Source organism: Lepidochelys olivacea (genome assembly GCF_965140295.1).
Source record: "Lepidochelys olivacea isolate rLepOli2 genome assembly, chromosome: 7".
NCBI classification, from domain to species: Eukaryota; Metazoa; Chordata; order Testudines; family Cheloniidae; genus Lepidochelys; species Lepidochelys olivacea.
This window is the reverse complement of record NC_140417.1, coordinates 92070415-92096197: the sequence shown is the minus strand read 5'-3', so window position 1 is coordinate 92096197 and position 25783 is coordinate 92070415. Positions and strand designations below refer to the sequence as shown.

General features: G+C 37.6%; 1 protein-coding gene across 2 annotated transcripts in view; it reads right to left on the bottom strand.

The window, feature by feature from the left end:
- The window catches only part of KIF20B (kinesin family member 20B), a 73480-nt gene that overhangs the window by 38603 nt on the left and 9094 nt on the right, over window positions 1–25783 (bottom strand). For both annotated transcript variants that reach the window (XM_084635431.1, XM_084635430.1), the window contains exons 6-18: window positions 19878–20062; window positions 16868–16922; window positions 15849–16043; window positions 14108–14219; window positions 13470–13541; window positions 13232–13378; window positions 11845–12007; window positions 10357–10683; window positions 9366–9505; window positions 7669–7819; window positions 6349–6574; window positions 2583–2644; window positions 625–744 (exon numbers count right to left, since the gene is read on the bottom strand). In XM_084635431.1, coding sequence (XP_084491557.1) covers window positions 625–744; window positions 2583–2644; window positions 6349–6574; window positions 7669–7819; window positions 9366–9505; window positions 10357–10683; window positions 11845–12007; window positions 13232–13378; window positions 13470–13541; window positions 14108–14219; window positions 15849–16043; window positions 16868–16922; window positions 19878–20062 — 1955 coding nt within the window. The remainder of the gene's footprint in view (window positions 1–624; window positions 745–2582; window positions 2645–6348; window positions 6575–7668; window positions 7820–9365; window positions 9506–10356; window positions 10684–11844; window positions 12008–13231; window positions 13379–13469; window positions 13542–14107; window positions 14220–15848; window positions 16044–16867; window positions 16923–19877; window positions 20063–25783) is intronic.

Here is a 25783-nt window from a genome sequence, read left to right as displayed (position 1 = left end):
TTTCCATTTCCAATACATCTTTTTTAGGATTGGGCAACCAGAACTGCACTCAGTATTCATAGATTTATATAGTGGCATTAGGATATTTACAGTCTTATCTATCCCTTTCCTAATGGCACCTAAGACTGTCAGCTTTTATGACTGCCGCTGGACATTGAAAACATCCGCTCAGTGACTCCTAGATCTCTTTCCTGAGTGGTAAGAGCTAATTTAGATCCCATCATTTTGTAGTTAGGATTATGTTTTCCAGCATGCATTACTTTACATTTATCAACACTGAATTTTATCTGCCATTTTGGTGCCCAGTCACCAGGTTTTGTGAGATCCAAAGCAGACTGTGAAGAGTTAACTATCTTGAGTAAAAAAAAAAAAAAAAAAAAAAAGTTGTCTGCAAACATTGCCACCTCACCGTTTGTCCTCCTTTCTCCAGACACTTTATGGATATGTTGAATAGCACTGGGCCCACTACAGATCCTTGGGGGACACCGCTATTTACCACTCTCCATTTTGAGGGCTGATCATTTTTTCCTACCCTGTTTCCCATCTTTTAACCAGTTATTACGAGCATTAAAAAAATCAAAGTAAGTTTTGTACATTTTAAGAAATGAAGAGCTGAAAACTTACGTAGTCTTTTACTGTAGTTTCTAAATGGGATATTAGGTCCTTTAGTCTACTTATAACATCATCTTTTTGCTCCACAATGTTTATTAGCTCTTGAATCCGCTTATTCTGTGTCGTCATTTTCTTTGAGATGAGAAAAGTTACATTTTTACTAGGTTTTAGATAACAGGAACGCGTTGTAACTCGGGCTGTCGATTAATCACAGTTAACTCACATGATTAACTCAAAAATTAATCATGATTAATTGCAGTTTTTAAATCACACTGTTAAACAATAGAATACCAACTTAAATTTATTAAACAGTTTGGATGTTCTTCTACATTTTCATATATATTGTATTTTGTGTTTTAACTGAAATCAAAGTATATATTATTTTTATTAAAAATATTTGCACTGTAAAAATAGTATTTTTAAATTAACCTCAAACAAGTACCATAGTGCAATCTTTGTCGTGAAAGTGCAATTTACAAATGTAGATTTTTTGTTACATAACTGCACTCAAACACAACACAATGTAAAACATCAGAGCCTACAAGTTCACTCAGTCCAACTTCTTGTTCAGCCAATCGCTAAGACAAACAAGTTTGTTTAAATTTAAAGGAAATAATGCTGCCGCCTTCTTATTTACAATGTCACCAGAAAACAAGAACGCTTTTGCATGGCACTGTTGTAGCCAGCATTGCAAGGTATTTACGTGTGAGATACGTTAAACCTTCGTATGCCCCTTCATGCTTTGGCCACCATTCCAGAGGTCATGCTTCCTGAAGCTCGTTACAAATATAATGTGTTAATTAATTTGTGACAATTCCTTGGGGGAGAATTGTAGATCTCTGGCTCTGTTTTTCCCCGCATTCTGCCCATATATTTCATGTTATAGCAATCTCGGATTATGACCCAGCACATGTTCATTTTAAGAACACTTCCACTGCAGAGCTGACAAAACGCAAGTAAGGTACCAATGTGAAATTTCTAAAGATAGCTACAGAACTCAACCCAAGGTTTAAGAATCTGAACTGCCTTACAAAAATCTGAGAGGGACGAGGTGTGGAGCATGCTTTCAGAAGTCTCAAAAGAGCAACACTCCTTTGTGGAAACTACAGAACCTGAACCACCAAAAAAGAAAATCAACCTTCTGCTGGTGGTATCTGACTCAGATAATGAAAATGAATATGTGTCGATCCACACTGCTTTGGATGGTTATCGATCAGAACCAGTTTTCCGCGTGGATGCATGTCCCCTGGAATGGTAGTTGAAGAATGAAGGGACAGATGAATTTTTAGTGCATCTGGCACATAAATATCTTGCAACACTAGCTACAACAGTGCCATGAGAACGCCTATTCTCACTCTCAGGTGACACTGTAAACAAGAAGCAGGCAGCATTATCTCCTACAAATGTAAACAAAGTTTGAGCGATTGGCTGAACAAAGAGGTAGGACTGAGTGGTCCTGTAGGCTCTAAAATTTTAAATTGTTTTATTTCTGAATGCAGGTTTTTTTGTACGTAATCCTGCATTTGTAAGTTCAACTTTCATGATAAAGAGATTGCATTACAGTACTTGTATTAGGTGAAATTGAAAAATATATATATTTTTTCACAGTGCAAATACTTGTAATCCAAAATAAATATAAAGTGAGCACTGTACACTTTGTATTGTGTTGTAATTGAAATCAATATATTTGAAAATGTAATAAATATTTTTGGATGTTTTCATAAATAGGATTATATTACTGTCTAACAATGCAATTAATTGTTATTAAATTTTTTAATCTCTTGAAAGCCCTAATTATAACATGACTCCAAATCGTTTGCACTCAAACACACCATGAAAAACAAACCATAATAGTGCTAGGTCTATTCAGTTAAGCACACTATGAAATTAGACATTAAGCTATTGTAATTTTGTATGAATAATTAAAGCAGATATAAGTTTCAGTGAATTTATTTCTCTCTAAGAGTTACCTCAGTAGCTTCTTCAAGTTGTTGAGCAGATTCACTTAATTTAATCACTTGCATTTCAATCTCTGTAATCAAATAGAGAAACTGGTTTGCATTACATAGATTGCAAACTAGTAGTTCATTCAGTAAATTGGCGAAGTCTTTCTATAATAAGGTTTTAGTCATTTGCCAATATTTGAGATACATCGAGACTATTCCCCCCAGTTTGATTTAGCAGTCGAAAATATTTTTTGATTTTCAAAGGAGTAATTTAAATAGTTTGGAAAAATAAATGCATATATTTCAACCAAAATTATCCAAATAATTGCACTTTAAGCAAATGGGCGGCTTCTTCCTGTAAGCCTGCTCGAGTCCTGCTCAGAACAATAACTTTAATATTAGAGACCTTAATACATTAAACGAGGACTGTGATTTTTTCCACTCCCAATATAGGAAAGCTACCCCTCCGCCAAGAAAAAGGCCACCAAGCCCACAAGTGGGTAAGTGAAGGAAATCCAGATGTATGTCTCTCTCTCTCTCACACACACACACACACACACCCACCCCCCTTTCAGTTCCGGAAATAGGTCACAATAATAGAGTCTGGAGTCAGCTTAGATAAGCCCACTACTCATGAGTGTCCTGAGATACTGATTTGCTTGCTTATTTGTTTTTCCAGCCTCTAACCTGTTAGGAAAGTTTCAATCATTCCAGGTGTGCTGCAAATACATGACCAATGCTGGTGCAAGCTAGACAGGAATGGAGGTTTGTTACCCCCTCCCCACACCTCTTTTTAAGGACAAAGTTATAAATTTTCACATATTTCCTCTATTTTGATGCAACCAACAGGAACACAAGCTCCTTCACAAGCAGAGATTTTAGGGCAGATATCTGAATCCACAATTTTAAAATGTTGTAAGAGAAAGAACCACCTCAATATTTAAACCAAAGTCTTTTCACCCTCTTCCTCACAGCTCAGCTTTTCTATCTTGATTGATCAGGTTGACTAAACAACGGAAAGGTTTTTATAAAACTTCTCCAATCTCCTCCCTGCTTAGTGTGATTCCATTTTTTTAAATTAAGTTTACAACGTAGCCTTTTTGGTTTTTAACGTTTAGTACCTCTGCAGAGTGAGCCTATTTGGAAAAAAATGCTATTCTACGCTGATAGAGTCCTCTTGATGCTCATTGCAAGATTTAGAATTTACAGTAGTTGGAGGTAAATGTAGTAAGTCCTCCTGAAGGTTCTGAGTGTTAGTGGGAAGGTGCGTCATGTCAGGGTTTATAATTCTACAGCTGGTGCATCCCTACCTCTGTGTGCATGTGTGTGCGCGCACGCGTGCTGCTCGAGGCCGGAGAGCCTGATTCAGCGAAACAGAGAGAGGGAGCCCAGGCTAGTGGAGCAGCCAGGCTCAGTGAAACCTCAGTACATCAGGTAGCATCCTGGACGGGGCATTCATATGTAAACACAACCTCCAGCCAACCAACCAAGAAACTGATTGTTGCAAAAAGAAAAAACTGAAGCGCCACAAGATGCTTTAGGACTGTGCCAAGTGTTACATTAGCAAGTTTTAGATATGGTGCTGAACTAGCATCGGTCATCAGTTTAGGAGGGTTGCACCTCCTCTGAGTTTTAATTTTAGCCGTCTGAGCAAGTGGCAGAGTACTAAGTACTTCCTCTGTATCATGGATAGCATCTTCAGCAACTTGGACACAATATTCTATGATTTTCTTTTCAGACACAGAATTAATAGGTTGCAGTCTACTTAGTTCTTTTTGCGGTATGCTTGTAGCCATTATTATACTCTGGGGGGAATTCTGCGCTACTGCGCATGCATAATTAATGAGCTGCACACTACATTTTTTGCACAGAAAAAACCCTTCTGCTGAAGTGTTGCTGCAGTTCTGCCTTTTGCCCATCAGAGGGAGCTGTGGCGATAGAAAAAAAACAGCAGCTCCTAGCCAGCGAGGGAAGAGGAAGAGCTTGCCTTCTTCGCAATGGGCCAGGGCAGGAGCTATGGGGAGACAGACAGCGTGGGGTGCTGGGGGTCAGACAGGGGCTCATAAGGGCTAGTGGGAGAGGACAGACTGGGGCAGGAGCTGAATGGGAGTGAAGGCACAGGGCCATAGGGGGGGGAGCGAGGTATAGGACTACATGCTAATGGGAAGGGGTGCAGAGCTACATAGGGGCAGGGGTGAGAGTGGAGGTGGAGGGACACGTCTACAGGGAGTGCAGGGACACATGAGGGTGCAGGAACACATGGGGACAGGGCAGATGTGCCTGACTGAATGGGACAGGCTAGGGGTCAGCCAGGGTCTGCATGAAAATGTTCCCTAACAATCCCTCCTGCCCCCTCAAAAAAAAATCTGTTCCATACTTTTCCCACCCATACTCAACAACCTTTCAAGTTAGCACCCAGACTCCTTCCCAGCAATTTACTTCTCTCTCCCTCAGCTCCTCCATTAACCTGACTCCATCAAGCCTTTGCACTGCTTCTGAGGGGTGCGGGAAATATGGTTCTGTATTATAGTTTAACTGAATTATTACTCATGAGTTCTGTATTAATATGCCTAGTAAGGAACCTATTTGTCAAAAACATTTCCTGAAATTTTTGTTGTTGTCTGTATTGTTACAGACATACTTGCTGACAGGTATTTGTTTCAAAATGTTTTATTTTGAAGAATAGTATTTGCATTGTTTTTGGCTACGTAATCACGTGTTTCCAATCACTTTGGACTTTAGGCATGTTGAATTAGTAGTTCACACACTGATATCTAGTAATCATTAAATATTAATAATTGTTTCCAGCATATAATCAACAGCTTTCATATTTACTAGTTAGAATGAGAAAGTAGTGAATTCACACTAAGAACTGAAAGATAAGCTAACTAGATTTATCGTTAATATATGCTCTACATACATTCCAGAAGTTTCTAGAATTTAGCAAATCAATTCCCCCCTAATAGTTTATAAACTCCATGTCTTCAGCATTCAGTGAGTTGATTCCACCCACTAGCCAGTCACTCCACCCACTACCATTTTTCCTCTAAAACTTTAGACAGTTTTGTTTCCCCAACAGCAGGCATGTACTTAAGCTGCCTTTTTTTTTTTTGGGGGGGGGGGTGTTGGGGAAGGGGGTGAAGTAATTTTTTTCCATTCAGACTAAAATTAGAGCCCATTTCAGAGAAGACAAAAATCCCCTCAAATATATTGTGGTCAAGTAATTACTTTAAATGACAAGTTGAAAAAAACTCAATGTGATAAATTTAAAACCCACTAGATTTTCTGGAGTAAAAGTCTATGCAACTGGATTCATACTTTGAGAATTCTACTATAGGTATATTGCAAGGCACTAGTTCTCTTGTGAAATCAAACTTCAGTGAAAGGTTACCTGTAAAATACAGTAATTTCAGTTATTAGAATATATGCTGTGCATGCTCTTAAAAATGTAAAATCAATAAGAGTCAATTAAAAAAAAAAACATCCTAAAGTTAGAAGATTACATTTTAACTTGAATAAGGCTGCATCTTTTCAAATTAAGTAATAACTGAACTGTTCTATAATTTTTAAATAAGATTGGTGGTTTAGTTGAGCTTAAAGTAAAATAAAAATAAAGGTAACATCCAATTTGATCAACTAGAAAGATCACATTATGAGCAGATGGTAAATACTTTGTAGTAAATATTAAACTTAAGCAGGTTAAGATATCCAGTCCACTTTATTCATTAGAATTTAACACATTTTCTAAGTCGGCATTAGTTCAGAATCACTCTTATTTTATCCCACTCACCTTTAGTTCTCTGTGTCAGCTCTTCTTTGGTTTTACTTAGCTCAACAGTAACTTTTCCCAGTTTTTGTTCAAGCCAAGCAATAGCTTCCTGTGGGTCTTCTAGGGATACAATATACCTGTGAGCTTCTTCTGCCTGCTTCTTAATATCAGTGACATCATCTTGCAGAAAATTAATAATGCCCTCAAGATCAATACAGTTCTCAGGAGCTACATTATTGCCTCCTTCCTAGAAAGGAAGTGAAAAGTGCTTTATGGTTATTTAGCAATGGCCTAAATTGCTAAAATAGCTTGTATCAGCTATAAGAGAATTCTAAATTCTTTTAGACAAATCTTAGTATAGACATCTTTTCTATGGACAGTTGAACAACTGAATGAATTTGTCCAAGAAAGGGAAGGATAAAACCTAGGAATTCCCAGATTTTAATCCTGACTGATGCCATCTTGCACTTTGGGGATAATATCTGCCTCTCTCTTTTTTTAACAGCACTTACAAACAAGGGTAAAATTTTCTCTATTATACGGATATAAACCCAAGTAACAGCAGAATTTTGCCCACAAACCACAAAGTATTATATCTTGAGTTGGGAGAATGTGGAGTATAAACACACATCAAGTAAACAGTCTGTGTCAATTTCTGAATTGTTATTAACTAGAGTCTGGAAATATATTTTTGTAAAGGTAAAATAGAAGAGTTAAAGACGCAGCTTTTTTAAAATTAAGATGAAGAACAAGGGGAAGCAGAGGTTAAAATAGGATGACAAAGCTGCAATATCCTGTCTTGTGCCAAAAACAAGCACCAGGGCCTAATTATGCCTTAGATGTATATGCTACTCCCACTGCTTGAGATGTGCACACAACTCCTTTTTGAAAAGATGTTTAGGCTCCTCTCACTGAATATGTTTATAGGAGCCTAAAGTCACCTGTAATAGATACATCACTGAAGTTAAACAAAGTTAAATTTATATTAGATTCTACTATAAGTGCATCCATCTTTTTAGTGCACAAAGCCCAAATTTGAGAACCTGAACTACTTGTCATCTTATAGTACACATATCTAAATTTTCATCCCTTGAAAAATGCCCAAAATAGATCTTGAGAGTTCTTTAACGACAAGCTAAAAAGGTAATGACATCTAATTTAATAAGAAATAAGGTCTACCCTTCTTGGAACAAGGATTCTTGATGTCACACTACATCAATTCCTTGGCATCTGGAGTCAGTTTACATTAATACCCAACCATGAGAAGTGCTCATCCCTTAACGGTAGGTTAGGTAATAGTACAAAGCCAGATTCTTCAGCAATATGTAGGGGGGAAATTACCAGCATTGCAGCTCTTTCATTACAATGGGAATCCTTTATCTCCTGTTCTTCATCCAGGTTTTTGGCACATTCATTTACCAAATCCTTGTAGATTTCCAAGCGTTGTTCAGAAGCTTTTTCCAGCAACTCTCGTTCATGAGAAAGACATTGCCTGTATTCAAAGAGTTCTAACGCTAGAAATTACTTTTTTTTTTTTTAAACGAACAAAAGAATAATAGTGCGTCTCTGACACCGACTGTTAGAACCTGGGTATTCTCCCATGCTTGTTCATTTTGTGAACTGAGTTAATTTTAAGTTACAGCTGCTCTTTCTAACAAACTTCACGAGTGTATATTAGCCTTGTCTTCAGAAAGAGTTCAGTAACTAAAAATTATGAAAAATATTTCTACAGATCAAGGATTTCACAAGGTTGTCTGAATTGTGCATCTTACTAAAGGTAAGCTGTACACTAAGTTTGTGTATATGTTTCATCAGGATTTCCATTCAATTCCATTCTATTTCAAGTAGCTTTTGAGCCTCACATACCAAAACTACTTATAGCATGGTAGTGCGCTCTTATGTCCTCCTCTTGCACGGAACATATCTGCAGTTGATACAGGGATTGGAATTTACAGATGTCCAAAGTCTATCCCAAATCACGTCAAAGTCTTATTACTTAGTTCAAGACTTCTAGAATTGAAACATTTTATTGTTCTGGAAAGCATTTATATTGGACCATCATCAACTAGAGTACATTTGCAACAGGTTTTCTTCCTGTAATTTTAGTAGACAGTGCAACAGGCAACTGTAGCTAGAACTCTATGGCTAAAGCCACTGAAAACATATGCATCATCTTCCCAACAAGAGGGCATTGATTTTTTGCCTTGGTAGCTTGAGAGATGTTGGGACTTCAGAATTGTCATTTGTCTTTCAGTGTTCTCGTCTTTCAGTGATTTAAGTCAGTCAATACAGAACTCTGGGTTTTTTATTTTTGTTTAATGTGAAGTTTATATACAATACATGTTGCTTTCACGGTAAGTGGTTAATGACAACTTGGGTATGGGGTTTGAACTAGCTTTGGAAGGTAAAAGGACTTCAGAGTAAGAAAACTGAGGGGAAAGACCAGAGCAGTCAAAAAGAATTTGTAAGTCTTCTTTCTTTTACAAAGAATCTTAACCAATGTAATTTCTAAGGGAGGTGAGGGGGAGAAGAACTCAACTTAAATTTGACCAAATCCATCCATTCGGTATAGTGAAAAAGCAAACAAAATTGACCTCATGAAACAGAAGGCTGTTTAGTTTTTTTGTTTTTTTTTTTTTAAATGAAGCCTTGTATATACAGGAAAGTTTGTTATAAGTAGAGGTATGACTATGAACAGATACACAGTGGGCTATGCTTGTATAAGCATTTACTCCAGTTAAAAGGAGTAACTTTTTCAGTTTGACATGTTTGAGAAGGGGTTTAAGCTAAAGAGTCACTTATATTAGACACTGGAATAAGTGTCTGCACAGGGTGGAGGTGTGGGGGAGGGGCAGGTATGTTAAACTTCCAACACTAAGTATTTGGCTTTTACGTTATTATTTCATTTTACCTACAACTGTAAAAAAGATACAAATATTTACCATCTATAGGTTAAGGTTAAAAGACTGAGTTCCACAACAGTGTAAACTACCTACAACTAGAAGACTATAAAGAAACCTAAGCATCAGTTAACTTACCTGAAATCTGTTTCCCGTTGAGCAAAATACTGAGTAAATTCTTGTGTGACTTCTTCACGAATTTTTAATTCCAGGAGTAACTTATCTTTTCTCTCATTGATCAGCTTGCTTTTCAAGTGTTCTATTATATTTAGTAGTCTCTACAATGATCACAAATAGCCTTTTAATGTTTTTATAAAGGAATGTTTACAGAAAGATTTTGTAATCACTGCTCCAAGAATAAAAGGTTCTTCAAAAGATGAGAATATTGGTTCAGATTTTTTTTTTTTTTTTTTTTTTTGAAATGTGAGCAACCGTTGTGTCCAATTCTGCTACCATTATCAAAAAAAAAAAAACCAGGAGGACTGGTAGATAGATTACATGTTGGTAAATTGCTGTACCAGTGCAAACCATCAATATTGTATACATATGTACACAGAACAAGCATGTTCAAGAATCCAAAGAACATTACAATGAATTATATCAACTGTTAGAAAAAGTTTTTCTAAGAAAGATCGGAATTTTATCTGTTCAAAACAAGGTTAAAATCTACAGTTTTAAACAGTATATTTCTAAAATGGACATTGTTTCTCAAGGAGCATTAGTTGGAGAATATAGCGCAGCAGAATACAACCCAAAGCAAGAGTGGTTTCCAAATCTAGTTCTGTCCCACATTAAATTGATAAGCATGCTGAAGCATAGAAGAAAGTTTGCTGCCAGAGATCTTGCATGCATAGAATATAGGCATAAAGGATTTTTTGTATTACTGAAGTCCACAGCTTGCCCATGCTGTACATATGGTACATTGAGAAGAGGTCTATTTACATTGACTTTCAGTAATGGGTGCAACCAAACTAAATCATGACCAAATCCGAACTTAAAAAGCCATTTTTACACATCTTTCCGCACCAGGCAGCATGCTTCAGTCCCCCCCAAATACATTATCGGAAGGATGAACCGTACCCATCAAAAGTTATATTGTATTGACTCTGAAAGCATCCCAGGTACATACCTGATATACTTCTTTTCCAATAATTACTTTATTTTCCTCCTCCTCATTTGGCATCTCTTTTGCCATGTCATGTTCCTCCTCCTCCTCATTTGGCATCTCTTTTGCCATATCATGCTCCTCATGTGTCTCATTGTTATCCACAGTTAAATCATCATCATCATCATCATCTTCTATCACATCTTCCAGGCTCCTGTCCCAAAGTATAGTGGCTCTTTTTCTTGCTCCCTGCATTTTAGGGTCAGCATTATTTATGAGAGACACTTCTCTTGCAGACTTCTGGACAAATGGCTGCTGTTGGGGAGCATAAGAAGTGTCTAGAACACAAATCTGTTGAGGGAAAGAGGTTGTCAATTATTTGTTAGGCACTGGTTTAGAGAATACTAAGCACTTATGGAGGTAGCCTGCAGCCATGGCTATCACTTAGCATGCAACTGGGGTCTGTACTTCATTCTGTTGGCAATGCCCACTTGCAGTTACTGCACCTGAAATTTTCTGCCACGCTACAAAACAGGAGTACTTTTGAAGTGCAGAGAAGAGCAGGAGTCATGCAGAAATTGCACTGTTTTGAGACCCTGAACTCTCCTGGAATGAAGCACTGGAAATTAGCTAGAGGGATGAAACCACCTCAGGAATGGGGTTGCTAATTCCTTTGACATAGAAGAACTGCCGATACATTATTTTGGCAAGAACTGTGGAAGACTGTCTCAGGAGCTAAAGGCAGCTTGTCCCTTTTGCAGATTCAGACTGCAGTTAGTGCTGGAGAGTAAGCAACTCCCCCCAGAGATTGGAGAAATTAAAGGAGGAAGGAAAAAAAACAAACAAACACTGATGTACTTCTCACCACATGCTCGCTGAGAACAAATAGCTTATAATCAATAAGAGAACAGGGTGAGACGCTTGCATTAAATATATGAATGTTTAAAAATATCTGTAGCAGGTCAGAGGTAAAATGAGCCATATGTGTGAAGTTTGGAATTTCTAGGGATTATGGTTTTCTAGCTGGCAGAGCCCAAGAGAGCATTATAATCACAACAGCTTTTTGTAAAGACTCATTTTTTAAATGTTTCCTTCCCAAAACTATGAAGTATTTCAATCAGGAAATATTATAGAACATTTAATTTGATCATGAGGAGACAAATTTAGAGACAAAATTAAAAAATCACTGAAGTATGATACGGAGTACTTGTGGCACCTTAGAGACTAGCCAATTTATTTGAGCATAAGCTTTTGTGAGCTACAGCTCACTTCATCGGATGCACGAAAGGTTATGCGCAAATAAATTGGTAGTCTCTAAGGTGCCACAAGTACTCCTTTTCTTTTTGCGAATACAGACTAACACGGCTGTTACTCTGAAACCTGAAGTATGATAGGGATTTTAGAGACTTTACATGCAAGTCTAAATTGTACAGATATGGAACTGCTAAATTATCTCCATAATGTAACTTTGTAGTTTTATTTTAAAAATCTTCAAAGTTATAGTGCACTTACTTTTTGGGCAATTGCGGAGAACTTTAGCACATTGAGGGTTTCATCATATGCAGCAGCACACTGACTGATGTTTACTATCATATATACCTTCCCTTTTCCACTGAAAAAGCCTTGAAGGAAGTGAGTTAGTTTACTTTCCCGAAATGGTATGTGCAGCTGCAGCCTAAAAAATAAATACCAGAGTTAGATACATTCTAGTTCAGTAGGGAAAAAGAGCCTCAGTCATAACATTTCAATCTGCAATTCCTGGATTCTTTAACCATAAAAAACAGACCACATTAGGTCTTCGAAATTTAAGCATTAAAAAATTGTTAGAATGATAGTAAACAATCACACTGCTAAAGGTACTACTCATACAGGTATTTTTAGTAGCTCTCACATTACTGTAAAATTAGAGAAAGACACTTGGTTCGCTACATGTACTTGACAGCACTTTGTATTTAGTTTCATTGTTTCCCCTGTGTAGTATGGTTGTGTGGATCTCACACAGTAATGGGGGTTAGCGTGCAGAGAAAGAAGAGTGAGATTATAGAATCACAAGAGTTCAGGATGCTGAGGAGTAGGTGTATCATCTAAAGCTTTGTCTGTCATTTTTAAAAAATTTGCTACATTTCTAATTGATGGTGTCTTCCTAGTTTAATGTCACCCTGTGCAGACCCAGCATGAGGCCTATGCTCCACTTACTCCCTAGTTTGAGGGCGTATGAGGCACTTAAGTGGTACACAGGCTTTATGCTAGCCCTTTAGAAAAAGAGTAATGGATTGAGGTAAAACCATTGCGATGTGATATGGTGTCCAGAGATATCCATTAATTATAGCCACAGTTGATCAAGGACAGCTGCTTTCTGCACTGTCCCAAGTTTGAAAACTCCTTTCTATACTTAGAATTTGACTTACTGCTAGATGCATTCCTCCCCCAAATCCACCTTCCCTGCTGAGAACCTCTGGTGCTTCACAAGCCTGGTCTGTACCTTAATGCTGGTCCTGACATCCAATATCCAAGCACCAGCAGATGATGCATGCTTTACAGACAAGTGTACAGCTGGGGGAGAATGCAGGGGTTTCCTGCCCCAAAGCTTGGTTTACAAATAAATCAGTCACTTGTCATGGAAGACTAAACAAGTTTCAAAATATGTAGGAATTTGAATAATCAGAATGAACAGCAAAATGTCTGAAAAGTGTATTAACTGGTGCATTTTCCAAAAACTACTCAGTGTGTTTATCAGACTTCCCAGAAATTTTGCACATTTGGGCTGAAGAGTCTAGGAAATTTATCAAACTGCTTTTTCTACCACAACTACAGTTAACATTTGTGCTACATGCTATAGAAAGGTACCTTTAGCTATTCTATAAAGGCACAAAAATTTAACAGTTATAGTAGCACCTACTTTGACTGTTGACTGTTCTTAAGTGCATTGATGCATTTGCCTAGAATCAGTAGAGAAGTGTTAATATTTCCACTCTCTTTCAATCTATCACCTTCATTGCGCGTCTTAGTACATCTTTCTGAGCCAGCAAGATCACAGAGCGCCAATCTGAAAATACAGATTAATAGTTATTTTGCTTTTCAGGTGTTTTGAAGCCAGCAAAATTAGCGTTAGCTTTGAAATAAACACAATCACTTACTCACTGACTCGTGTTACATTAGGTGCTTCAGAATCTTCAATCTTTAACATTTTAACAGTGAATATGCTGTGACTAAAAGATATGAATACAAGTTTTTAAAAACTGGTCTAATTTCAACACTACTAAAATTCAAAATACGTTAGTCTCCATAATGCCTGTGTGAGGAGAGATTCATGATTGAAGATATACTTTGACATGAAAATTTACCTTAACATCCTGAATGTGTGTTTATGAGAATATATGCTTGAGACCAAAATGTCTTTTTTTAATTGCTCAAACAGGCGAAGTAGTAGATTATCCCCCCATACCCAACACTTTCTTGATTATTAGAAGCCTGAGGACTTTTCAAACCCCAAATGAGACTGGAATATAAAGGCAAACAAACTTAACAGCTAAATGTCTTACCTTCAAGGAAGGCATTTCAGCAAAAGGTGTTTAATTCTTATGTAGGTCAATCTTATTGCAAGATCTGAGCAAAAATTGCAGTTTTTGTTCACCATTAAAGTAGGTCAAATCCAGAACCTAAAAGTCTGGACTCTCCCCACAACACAAGCGCCACAGAGATTTTAAAAAGTGGCCAGCATGGTTTTTGTGTTCTACTACCCTATATTGAACAATACCAATAACGGTTCTCTCACCTTCTACTGGAGTAAGTATTCAGTTTTGTGCAAGCAATACTCTGGTGCTTCAACCCGAGCTTCAGAAGTTTAAAAGCTTCTTTTGAATCAGAAATCTGAATCCACTGCAGATCTTGAGAGGAAACAACAAGATTTCATCTTTAATGGGCCACACATTATTTAATACATATATCTTGATTAGCACTAGAATACTACTGTCATTTAGACTGCCATGAGGGCATGCTAAAGCAGAAATACAATTACACTTGACACTTTGCGATCAATAGAATCAATCTTACCGAAAAAAAGCCATTGATCAGTACTTTGAGTCTACAAAATAATGAAAACCATATTGATAAACGCAACCATGTTTGTACCTGAAATCACCACAAGGCAACTTCAAGCAATATTAAGATGGTAACTTTTGTTAACTAAAAACATGGAAAAAAATACAATAAAATTAGCCAGAGACAGCTCTCAAAGTAATGCTGAACTGTGACAAATAAATAAATAAATAAAAATCGAAGGTTAGATCAAATTTTGTTTTTTGTTTAATTTATGCAACCTTGTATTCTTGAGGTTATGTAGTCCTCAGTGTAATGATATGTACTAAGACATGGCTGTAAGACTTTCTTTCTGATCCTGTATAAAATGCATGTTTAGAATCTCAGTAGATAGGAAGTATCTAAGCGGTATGTACACCAGTTTAACTGACTTTTTAGGGTAAGTCTACACTGCAATGAGATACCTGCAGCTGGCACAGGCCAGCCAACTTAGGCTCAGAGGGCTTGGGCTAAGAGGCTATTTAACTGCAATGTAGACATTTGGGCAGACCCTCCTACCTCGCAGGGACCTAGAGCCATAGTTCCAGCCCAAGCACAAACATTTACACTGCAGTGAAACTGACTCTTAGCCTGCGTCAGCTGATATGGACTACACATGGGATTTTAATTGCAGTATAGACATACTGTTAGGGGCTGAATCTATACTCTGCAAAGGGGATGACAAAAAGCTCACACCACCACCACACCTAATACCCACAAATAAAGCCTTATTGGGCCTTCTAAACTGGACCTGGTTAGGTCTATTTGCCAGTATAAGGTCTCAAAACTCAAAACTGGGGTGGAAGCAAGCAAGACAGTCCTTGTAGAATTTCCATGAATAATTCATCCTAGTTGTGACCAGTGTAGCCTGAGAAATATGAAGACATAGCTTCCTTCTTGAGGGAAGCCTACCAAAATCGTGAGGCTGAGCTTTCACGAGAGAGAGAGAGAGAGAAATATATCATGGCAAGAGACTCTTCCTATACTTATCAAAAAACAGGATTGTCTCTGGGTTTACATAGAGTCTTTTGTTTTTAACAAAAGAATTCCAAACAACTTTCTTCAGTTTTGGGTTTCCAACATTCATGGTATTAGGAAAAAATAGGACTTGGGGAAAAGAATTTTCTACAAGGAAAATTAGGGAATGGGATACAGGACCCTAAGAAGTGTACTCTGGAAATTAGGGGAACATTGTGGAAGACCTCCTAATAAAGTGCATGTATAGATGTACACATACACGAGCATTTAAATTTGGGGGAGTGAAAACTGGGAAACATTGGTTTTTTCAGAACCGATTACTCATGCTTAATACACAAGGTAAAGACATTCCTATCCTACTACAAAGCTAGTTCACATTCTTCAGTACTAGCACCAGGATGAATACACCTGAAATTCAAACAAGTTATCATAACCAGCATAATAAGTGGTATTTCAGTTACCTTTTACATAAGAGCAGCCTTTGACGTCTTGAGCAAGACGGAGCACCCTTCTTTTCTTGTCATTTGACACTGGGAGCAATAAGTCATAAATGCACTCATTGTAAATCTCACAAAAGGAAACCCAAACAGAAAATTTCATGTAGCTTTCCATGCTCATGTTAGGTTGTTCAGGTTCTTTTAAGGGTTCTTCCAAGTCTGCCAAAACATTTATTCAGTTACACAAATGCTCTGCTCAAATGAAGCCTTTAAAGCAATATAACTTGAGTTAAAAGTTAATCATCATATCTCAGCACAATGACAAATTAGATATCACAAAATATGAACTTTGATTCAGATCAGACTTTACAATAGTAAGAAGCTTTTGTGATCAATAAGCAAATAACATTTTTTTGTCAACTGGGAATCTCTACCACCTACGTTACATTATCATGAGAATCACTGAAGCTCATCTGCTCTTATTCAGTAGCAATAATTGGTTTAAAACCAAGTTTTAAACAAGTTTTATTACATATTTGAACTCTCTTTAGAGCATACTTGTCAGTTTAATGCTACTTTTAAATCTTCCCTTTTAAAAAAAACTGAGAATATTTGACATATCTATGGGGCCCATTTTGGATTCCTCCCAATAGTTATAATTAAATAGATTTATTCTAAGTGCTCATAAAAGTTGCCAGGATGATAGCACTAGAAATACCACCCTCACCAGCAGGGCAAGTTCCCCCTGCCACAGCCACATCCTACTCTGCAGTCTGCCTTAATTCAGACCTAGATGAGTACTGCAATCTTCATACCAACTTTATCTTTGGCCTCTCTGCCAAGTCTACCGATTGGAGTAGTTTGTGTCATGAGACCCATCCACAAGAAACTATATACAGCCCAATTGCTGTCAAATGACAAACACTTTCAACTACTAGAAATCTGGGCTCGAAGTGAATCACTGACCGAGAGAATGGCCCTCAGCCTCTTAAAAAAAGAAGGTGTGGGGGGGGGAAATTAAGTGGTTTTAATATAGAACATACCTTCAAATGATTCTGAAGTTTTGCTGTGATTGTTTATGCTGTTTTGAGAGTCTACCTATAAAAACAAGGACAAAAGAAGGAACAAAGATTAATTTTAAAATGCACTGTCCTTATGTCATGGTCGGTATAATATTAGGTATTTAAATCCATCAATTTTGTAACATAGTACTACTGCTCCACTAAAGGCTAGTCAACTGTAGCAACGATATGCCAACATAAGTTTACTGGCCACACAAAGTTTCCAGCGGCTGTTAATGTCACAAAACTAGAGAACTACATCTCCAAATTTCCGATGGGCTGCATGTCAAACTAACAAGCTTGGAACAGCAACAAAACTAAAATACACACTTGAAGAGCTTAGCTAAATGATTGTAATCACCACATATGCGTTAAGAGACAATGCTAAAGTCTGTTTCAAGCTGAACTAAAAAATTTAAGATTCTGAAGACTATGGGGTACCATTTTTTGCTAAACTTATACTTGTAAATCATAGGAAGAGGAATTCCTACTGCTAATACTTTTAAGTTTATGTATACTTCCAATATCCAGTTTTGTAAAGGTAACACACATAGTACGGCTGCAAATAGCAGAAATGGAATTCATCCACCAAGAACTATAAATGCAAGTACAGTGTACCTTCAAAAGAAAACAACATCGATTAAAAGTGAGATTCTTTATATGGAAACGGTGCCCATGATAAGCTGAGATCTCATCAACAGATTCATGCAACAGCCACAAAAGCCACGTGGTTATATCACTAAAACTGCAAAGAGGATTTTTAACTTTATACAGACAGGGCAAAATCCTGGGACATAAATGGGAGTTTTTCCACTGACTTCAGTGGGGCCATGATTTCAACCACTAAGCATGGGTTACAAGCCATCTCTCCCCAGTCTATTCTATTTTCTCTCCTCCAACCTGTGTCTGGTACTTTCCTCTATACTATGAGCAGCTCCCCCACTCAGATTCAAAAACATACATGTACTTTTCTGACATCTTTTTATAATCTGTTAAGTGCCTATATTTCAGTCAGCACCTATTATAAAATTTACCTGGTATCTTGAGAGTGCCTGTCCTCTCAGTAACAGCTCCGAAGCAGTAGATTTTGTTTAAAATTATGTAGATTTTCCCACTTACTCTGTGTGTATTGTATAAACTGTCTCAGTTTAGAGATCTACACTTAAATACTGTCTCCAAATGTAATGACTACACTCCAGAGAATTTTTATTAATAGATGTAATTTTACATCTCCCTCTACTCTGCTATTACACAGGAACTTCGTGAAATGTGCAGCAATATCTGATTTGTTAAGGCTCAATAATCATACATAGGGTGGAAAAAAAGTTGTTTAATTAAACCTGGGAAATTAAATCCACTGCCAGAGCCAAACTGTTTGGTATCCATAGACAGACACCATACTAGTCAACCCAGAAGCCTAGTGGAGGAAACAAACCTTCCTCCCTACCCACACATTTGCGTCAAGTTTCCTTAATTGCTAGTCCTCAGAAGATACCATCCAAGGGACTGAGGGAGGAATAGTTTCAAGGTGAAAACGCTTGCTTGACAGTCTCAAATATCACAGCTGAGGAAGTCAGTTTTAGGTCATGTTAAAAATCTAATCCAGTCTCATAAGGGAAAGGCACACTGAAGTGGAAGGGGGTGGGACGGTAATGCAGCATCTGTGGATTCAGGAATTAAACTGCAACTTACAGCAAACAGTTCAGTTAGCCATTCCTGATTTTACTTTTCTGGCTTTGGAAAGACATCTGGCTAAGTTTTAACTTATTGCTGTCATCAGGAGAAAAAAAACTCTGCACCAAAACGGTACTGCTTGTTGGTTTGCCAAGCTGGTCATAGCAGAGGATGCAAGGTTAGATTTGCCCTGCCTGGGCTAAACCAAATTCTTGTGGATCTTTTTGCCTCCTAAGATAAGAAGGGTTATGGAGGGAACAGGAACCTTTCATTCACATCTTTATAGCCCTGAAATCTGTGGATATCTGCAGAACATGTTTGTGGATCAGATGCGGATACAAATTTTGTATCTGTGCAGGTTCTACACAGCTTAGGACACACTTATAGAAGCTGGATCATTGTTTGATTCTTCTTTTTTCCCCTTATCTGGTTTGGTCAGGGTATCAGTCAGGATCAGGAAAAAAAAAGCGATCAATGCTGACACTGTGAATCCTTTGGTCCCAGCATGTGGTGATAACTGTAGCCATAATGGTCAATGCAGTGTTGTTGAAGCTCCAGTCTGCCTGCCACTATGTAAATTGACAACTACTCTCCATCAAAGAGCGGTCCAAAACAGAGTAGCAGCCTTGTACTATTAGAATCGTGTAACCAAAAGAAGCTTCTGAGAATCCATATGTTGGAACTTTGTTTTAACTTAAGATTCTTGCCTGTAATCTCCTAATCAATGTTTCAGTTTAAACATCTTTGATTATTTTCTGTGCTCTCTTTACCCAAGTTTGTAATCACGTTTAAGAGATTTTACTGCCATCTTTCCTCCCTTTGGAAAACTTTGCTTTTAACTCAGGTTAAAGATCACACAATAGATGTGCTCCACCTCACCAAAAGTGCCACCACTGGAATATCCAGAGACAGCCTGGAATTTATTTGGGTTAATTTTCCAATCTGCCTTTATAAAGAAAGGGCAGATACTTTTTTTTTTTTTTTCCTTACCACAACCCAAGAATACAGTGCTGCTTCACTATACTCCAGGGCAGAACAGCAGCAAAGGTAGGAATCATTAGATGAAGCTCCATCAGAAAACCTATTTCAATCTACTCCTTATACTTTACTCTGGTTTACCTAAATCCCATCTTCCTATCCCAGAAGTCTTCCCTTTCATTTCTACAAGTTTCCATCTCCAAACATTTAACCACATGTTTGACTACTGCCTTGCCTTACTTTCATGGAAATAAGATCAACCTTACAAACTCAGTAAGTCACTTTTTTTAAAAAAATGTGTATACACCTACTGTGCGCTATACAAAAAATTCTGACATACCTCTTTCATTAGACGAAGTATTGAATTTTTAACAGCAATTTCTTCTCTCACTTGTTCTTTAGTCAGTCTGATATAATCTCTACATCGAAGGGGTTTGAAATCCATATCTGGATATAATTTGCCATGAATGCTTTTAAACAACATATCCATAGTTCTTGGCAGAATACCAAGATCAGCTTCTGTCCCTGTAATCAAAATACAAGAGCTATATCAAGGCCCTGTACGCTCTTAGAAAGCAAGACATTGGTGAAGAAATTAGAACTCATCTTTCTCTTCAGGCAGTAAAAAGGAAGTAGGGGTCATTCCCCCTCATATGCCATCATAGTTACAAGGCAAGCTGCACCTTAAACGCCTTTGTAGTCCCTCAAGTGCACCCCTCAGGCAACAGGCTTCACTTCTCTCAAGGGTAGAAGCCCAGAGTTCAACCTTGGTTGGACTGACTATCTGGGTTGCTGCCCCCCTTGTTTCCAACTGTGTTAACCCAACAGGTTCATTTGTATTTGGCACCTGCAAGAAACTTCCGTGCAGTAGACTATGACCAGTGACTGATTAAAGCAACTCAAACATGTTTATATAGCTTTATCCATCCAAAGATGCACAACAGTCTGATAAATGGGTTAAGACAACAAAAGCTATTACACATCTGGTCTTACCTACACTTTATCCTTTCCTTGCAAGTTTACGAAGGTTCCACTTAACCCAGATTCTCTCCCTCCTACCCACAACCCCATCCTTCGCCTCAGGCGGAGACAGTCTGCCCTACTGCATTCTCTGCCTGTGTCTCTCACTAGCAGCATCTAAGCTCCAACAGCTCCTCCCTCAGAATTAACTGTTCATGGTCCTTTTGATCTCTAGACTCTGGCACTGATAATACAACTTTTTGTTGGTGCCTGAAAAGAACCTTTCCCACTTGGTTGCCCACCCATTATTCCCAAGAAGTTGTTTACTCCGAGAGATCTTCTAACTATTGTTTTGCTTCTTGCTTGCTCTTCCTAACCATGCCTTTTAATTCACTGTTTAGTCAGACAGAATCAAGCAGGTAAATCAAATTCTATATCAATACAGATATTTCCCTTGTTCTCCACATATGCCCTTTGGCATGAGCATTCAGTGATTAGAGGGGATGGTCATGTAAGCCAATTAGCAGATGTAGACCAAAAGTGGGAAATTATATTGATAATACTTAAAGGGGGAAAATAAGACCATGGCATTAACTATCAAACGCCGAAGGACAGCTCAGGTCACAGCACCTTTTATTTTCTTACTTGCCCAAGGAGGGAGGCTTATCTACTACAATCTCTCTCCTAATACATTTGGTAAGTGCCGCATGCAAAAGGTGGAGTGTCCTACCTCCACACAGGAAGATGCGTAACTTAAACAAGTGATCTCATTTATCTCTCTGGTGGCGATTTGCACAAGTCTCAGAACTGTCAGTCTTTCCTTGGGAGAGTCTGATTAGAGTAGAGTGCAAGAATTCCATGTGTGCTGGCAAAGCAATCTGGAAGACATTTTACTCCACTTACCTGCTCTATGGTTTCATACCCCATCTCTTCCACAAGCACCTTGCATTCATGACCAGTGACTAAAAGGCACTCTGAAGTGTGAGAATTCTTTTAACTGTCTGTGACAGGATCTCCGGGGTGCAGCCTGGGACTATGGGACCGCTGTGCTCCCTTAACTCTCTCCAGACAGGGCTGTCTCTCACAATGCCTTACTAGTGACCAGCAGCAAGCCCTTCCAGGTGCTGTGGTCACTCAGCACAACAGCATGTGGAGCCCCACACACCCAGCTAGGTTGCATGAATGCTCCCAGAGCCACTCATGAATCACCTGGAGAAAGGCACCAAAGCCAAATCCCACCCCCCAAGCTCTCAGCACTGTACCTCAGGAATATACTGTCTTGCACTGCTCAAGATGGGCAGTGCAGAATAATTGCTTCATCACTTCAGCAATGGAAAGTGGATATACAAATTTATTTACTATAAGTGATATTAAGTGATAGGCAAAAAAAGTCAGTTACCAAAAGATAAAATATAAGCACGCAGTCTAAACTCTCAATTCTATTAGACTGGGAAACATCTAGATTAAGCAGTTTTTCCTCACCCTAATGGATACTGCAGTCCTTAATATACAGGTTTGTTCCTTAAACCTGGGCCAATCGCCTCTGTTGGAGTCTTCCTCTCAGGGTCAATGGGCTAGGTACACTGGCAATGCTAAAGCATGCAGCAGCAGCGCTTCAATGTGGCTTGTGTGGTCGTGGCAGAGTGCTGGGAGAGAGCTCTCCCAGAGCTCTTAAAAAAAAAAAAAAACACCCACCTCCACAAGAGGTGTAGCTCCCAGGCTGGTGCACAGTCTACACTGGTGCTTTACAACGCTGAAACTTGCTGTGCTGGGGGGAAGGGGGTTGGTGAAGAATTTCAATATCATACCTGTCCCCATTCTCCATCCCACCTCCTGTGTTGTTTCTTTCTCTTTTTTTTTTTAAAGATATAATTGTCCCCCTGTTGCAGTTGGAAAGACCCTCACAAACACCAGTAGAAGCTAGCTAACTCCACTGAGGGAAGCCATTAAGCGGACTATAGAGGAAGTACTATCAAACACACTAAGTATACAGTTCAAAACAAAAAAAAGGTTTTTCTCCAGTTCTTCTGTTACTTGTAATATTAGTAAGTAAAGTTAAAAAAAAGTGATTTCAATAAATTAAATTTGGTGTATTTTTCATATTATCTGCCAGTCTCATACACTTTACTGCTTTGCATTGAGAGCTTTGCTATATTTCACAGCTTTTTGGAAACACCACAATACATAAGAACTTCTGTAGTGTGTTAACACTGCTAAACTTTTTGCAACTTTGAGGTAATCTATTTGAGACTAGAAATCCTGAAATCGATTGTTGCTTATTTGAACAAGAGCAATTCCTGAGATTAATGACCATCTGGAAAAGAGTTGCCAGTGCTCATTAACCATAACCTATATCACCAGTTCTTCAGGCAGTAACCCATAAAAAGGTTATTACTGCTAATAAAGCAATCTGTTAATTGTATCAATAAAAATCAATTTCACATAGCACAAGATCAATCAGAATAGTGCTGTCACTCTACCTGGTATTTCTGGATAATTAACACCTACTACAGCAGCCACAGATATTTTGTTAATTATGATCTGATTGAATTCACACAAGACTAGGTATGTCCTATTTTCCTTCCTTTTATAGGAAAATGTCTGGAACTAAAGGAAGGACGACACCTGCTGGTCTGCAATGATTATGATTGTTAATAGTACAAAAATACTGCACATTGGAGCAGCATAGATTGATTTAAAATCGAGGAAATTTAAATCAAGTGGAAAGCCTTGATTTAAATAATCAATTGTAATCAGCTTTTCCATTTGTACTTCAGTTATTTTCTAAAAAAGTGCACTCTTATTTGTTATAACCATTAAAACATGTTGATTCACAAATAAATTGCGCCTTTACATGAGATTTGCATCTTTTTGCAACCTAGGCTGGTAAGCTAAATACACATTTAAGTCATTATAAAGCCTAATATTTTCAGATTATTAATTGTACATTTTAGTATGTTCGAAAGTAGTGAATGATATATTGCTTATTTACCTAACATTTTACTCATTTGTGTCAGCCACATTAGGCTAGTAAATAGAATTTAATCAAACAAAACAGCATATAAGTTTTATTAAAAAAACCTGAAATGTTTTACATACAAACTTCTTACCAAGACACGTTCCACATTTATGACTAAATGATGTATTGAAGATTTATCAGTAGAGGGATTAACTGTAGTCAGTGAATTAAATTAAGTGTCAAGTCAGCCTGGGAAATTTTTCAAATATGTCTAAGTGAAAGTGACTGGAGCTACAGTTCCTACTTGTCTAGGTCTCTTAAAAACGACCTAAGTTACTTAGGCTATCTTTCAAATTTAAAAACTAATACATCTCATCCCCTCCCTCCTTGTTTTCATTCATGGACTGGAAGAAAAAGACAAGTTTTCCTGCTTTTACAACTCCATCGATATCTCTACTTTAAATGAATTAGTCCAAATAATGAAGATATTCTCTGTGCCTGCAGAAAAGGCTACTGTTTTCAAAAGCTGGATTAGCAATTAAATTCTGGTTCCAGGTGCTTAGCTGGGATTTCCTTCAATTCAGTGGTGTGACTTTGCAAGCATGTACTGCTTGAATGGTTCACCTCCAGTCCTGAAATTTGTTATGGTTGGCATGACTGATGGGTGATTATTAGATACCCATGTCATAGCAGCAGCATCTTCTTCAGCAGTTAAGCTTCTACCCAAGTATATTGGGTTGAGACTATTAGCAAGAAAAGGAGGTAGAGCAAGTGCTCGATATATCTGCTTCTTTACTGCCTGTAATTTCCTTTCTTCGGTGTCTCCTTTAGTTCCTTCCAAATTTTGACAGAATCAGTGATACAGCATCCATCTTTCTGCAGTTTGCCCAAAGCTAAGGAAGTATACTGAAACCTATCTTCCATGATTCTCTTTAGTCTGATGTTGACTATGTTGGCTGTGATAGTTCCATCTATTTTGTCACGATTTTCTTCACGAATTGTAGTCAGAATAAGCTACTTGTTAATATATAGCTCAAAACAGTCAGCCACTGAATTCCATCAAACATCTTGGGGAAAAATTAGTTTAGATTCTCTTTCTCTGGTCAGAAAAGCTGAAGCAAAGTGATTTTTATGGAAGTATTGTGCAGCTTCAACAACATTTTCCTTTATTCCCAAGTAGCAGTATTCTACTCTATGGGCATTGTTTCTGTAAGAAGGACAACTCCATCTTGTTGTCACACAATCACATATTACTGGATCATTGTGTACATTGCTATACCCATCAAGACTCTGATTAACTAAAATTCTGTCAATGTTTTCTGCACACTGTTCAGATTTCCTTCTCATACACTGTATCCAGCAACCTTTCAGAAATGTCTGGTTTTCTGGGTGGAGTGTAGTCTGGTCGTAATGATTGAACGATATCAATGAAATATTTGTCCTGAACAAGATGAAAGGAAGAATTTGTTGTATACATGAACTAAGCAATCTTTTCATCTATGGAGTCTTGCTGTAATTTGCTGGTCTTGATTATGACCTCATCCATGGTTTTACTTGATGAAGAAAGCTTTTTTTTTAAATTATTTTATATATAATTATTTTATATATAAAAATAAAACAAAAACAAAAACACAGGTAGTTGCTGTCTCATGTATTTTTAGTTGCAGCACTGTGGTGGTACAGCAGATGACTCTGAAGTTGCAGTCATTACAGATAATGGATGTTCATAACCCCTTATGAATAAGCTGGACCCTGAAACAAAATGATAAAGAAAAAAAAGTTACTCTCACCTCACTGAGCACTACTCAATGCACTGCTTTATTAATTTATTAAGAATGTAAGTGAAAGATTCCTCCTCAAAGCTGTTTGTATCACAATTTATTTTAAACCCAATTTTATAGCAAAATAAAATAAGGATTATCTAAATCTGTTTAAAACCTTATCTCTAGTAACATGCCAAACTGCTTGAAAAATTTTAAATGCTAAAATTCATAAATGCCTACTAAAACTTCACTTTTAAACAGGAAATCTTCACTTAGGATGTTTGATTATACTGAGCAATTTAAAAAGTCATTTCAGAAGTCCAGCAGTAACAGTTTATAAAAAAGGTAATTGATAAATACGCCCATTATATTTTGAACACAAACATTTTGAAATTCATAAGTAAACCACCCAAACTTACATTGTCATAAATTTGTGCTCATCATTTACTAGCACAGTAAGACATGGTAAACAGTTCATAAGAATGGTGCAAAAATATGTTTACTAACCAATTGATCCAGATTGTTCAGATGTGTCTATATCGTCATCTTCAAAGTCATTGCCTT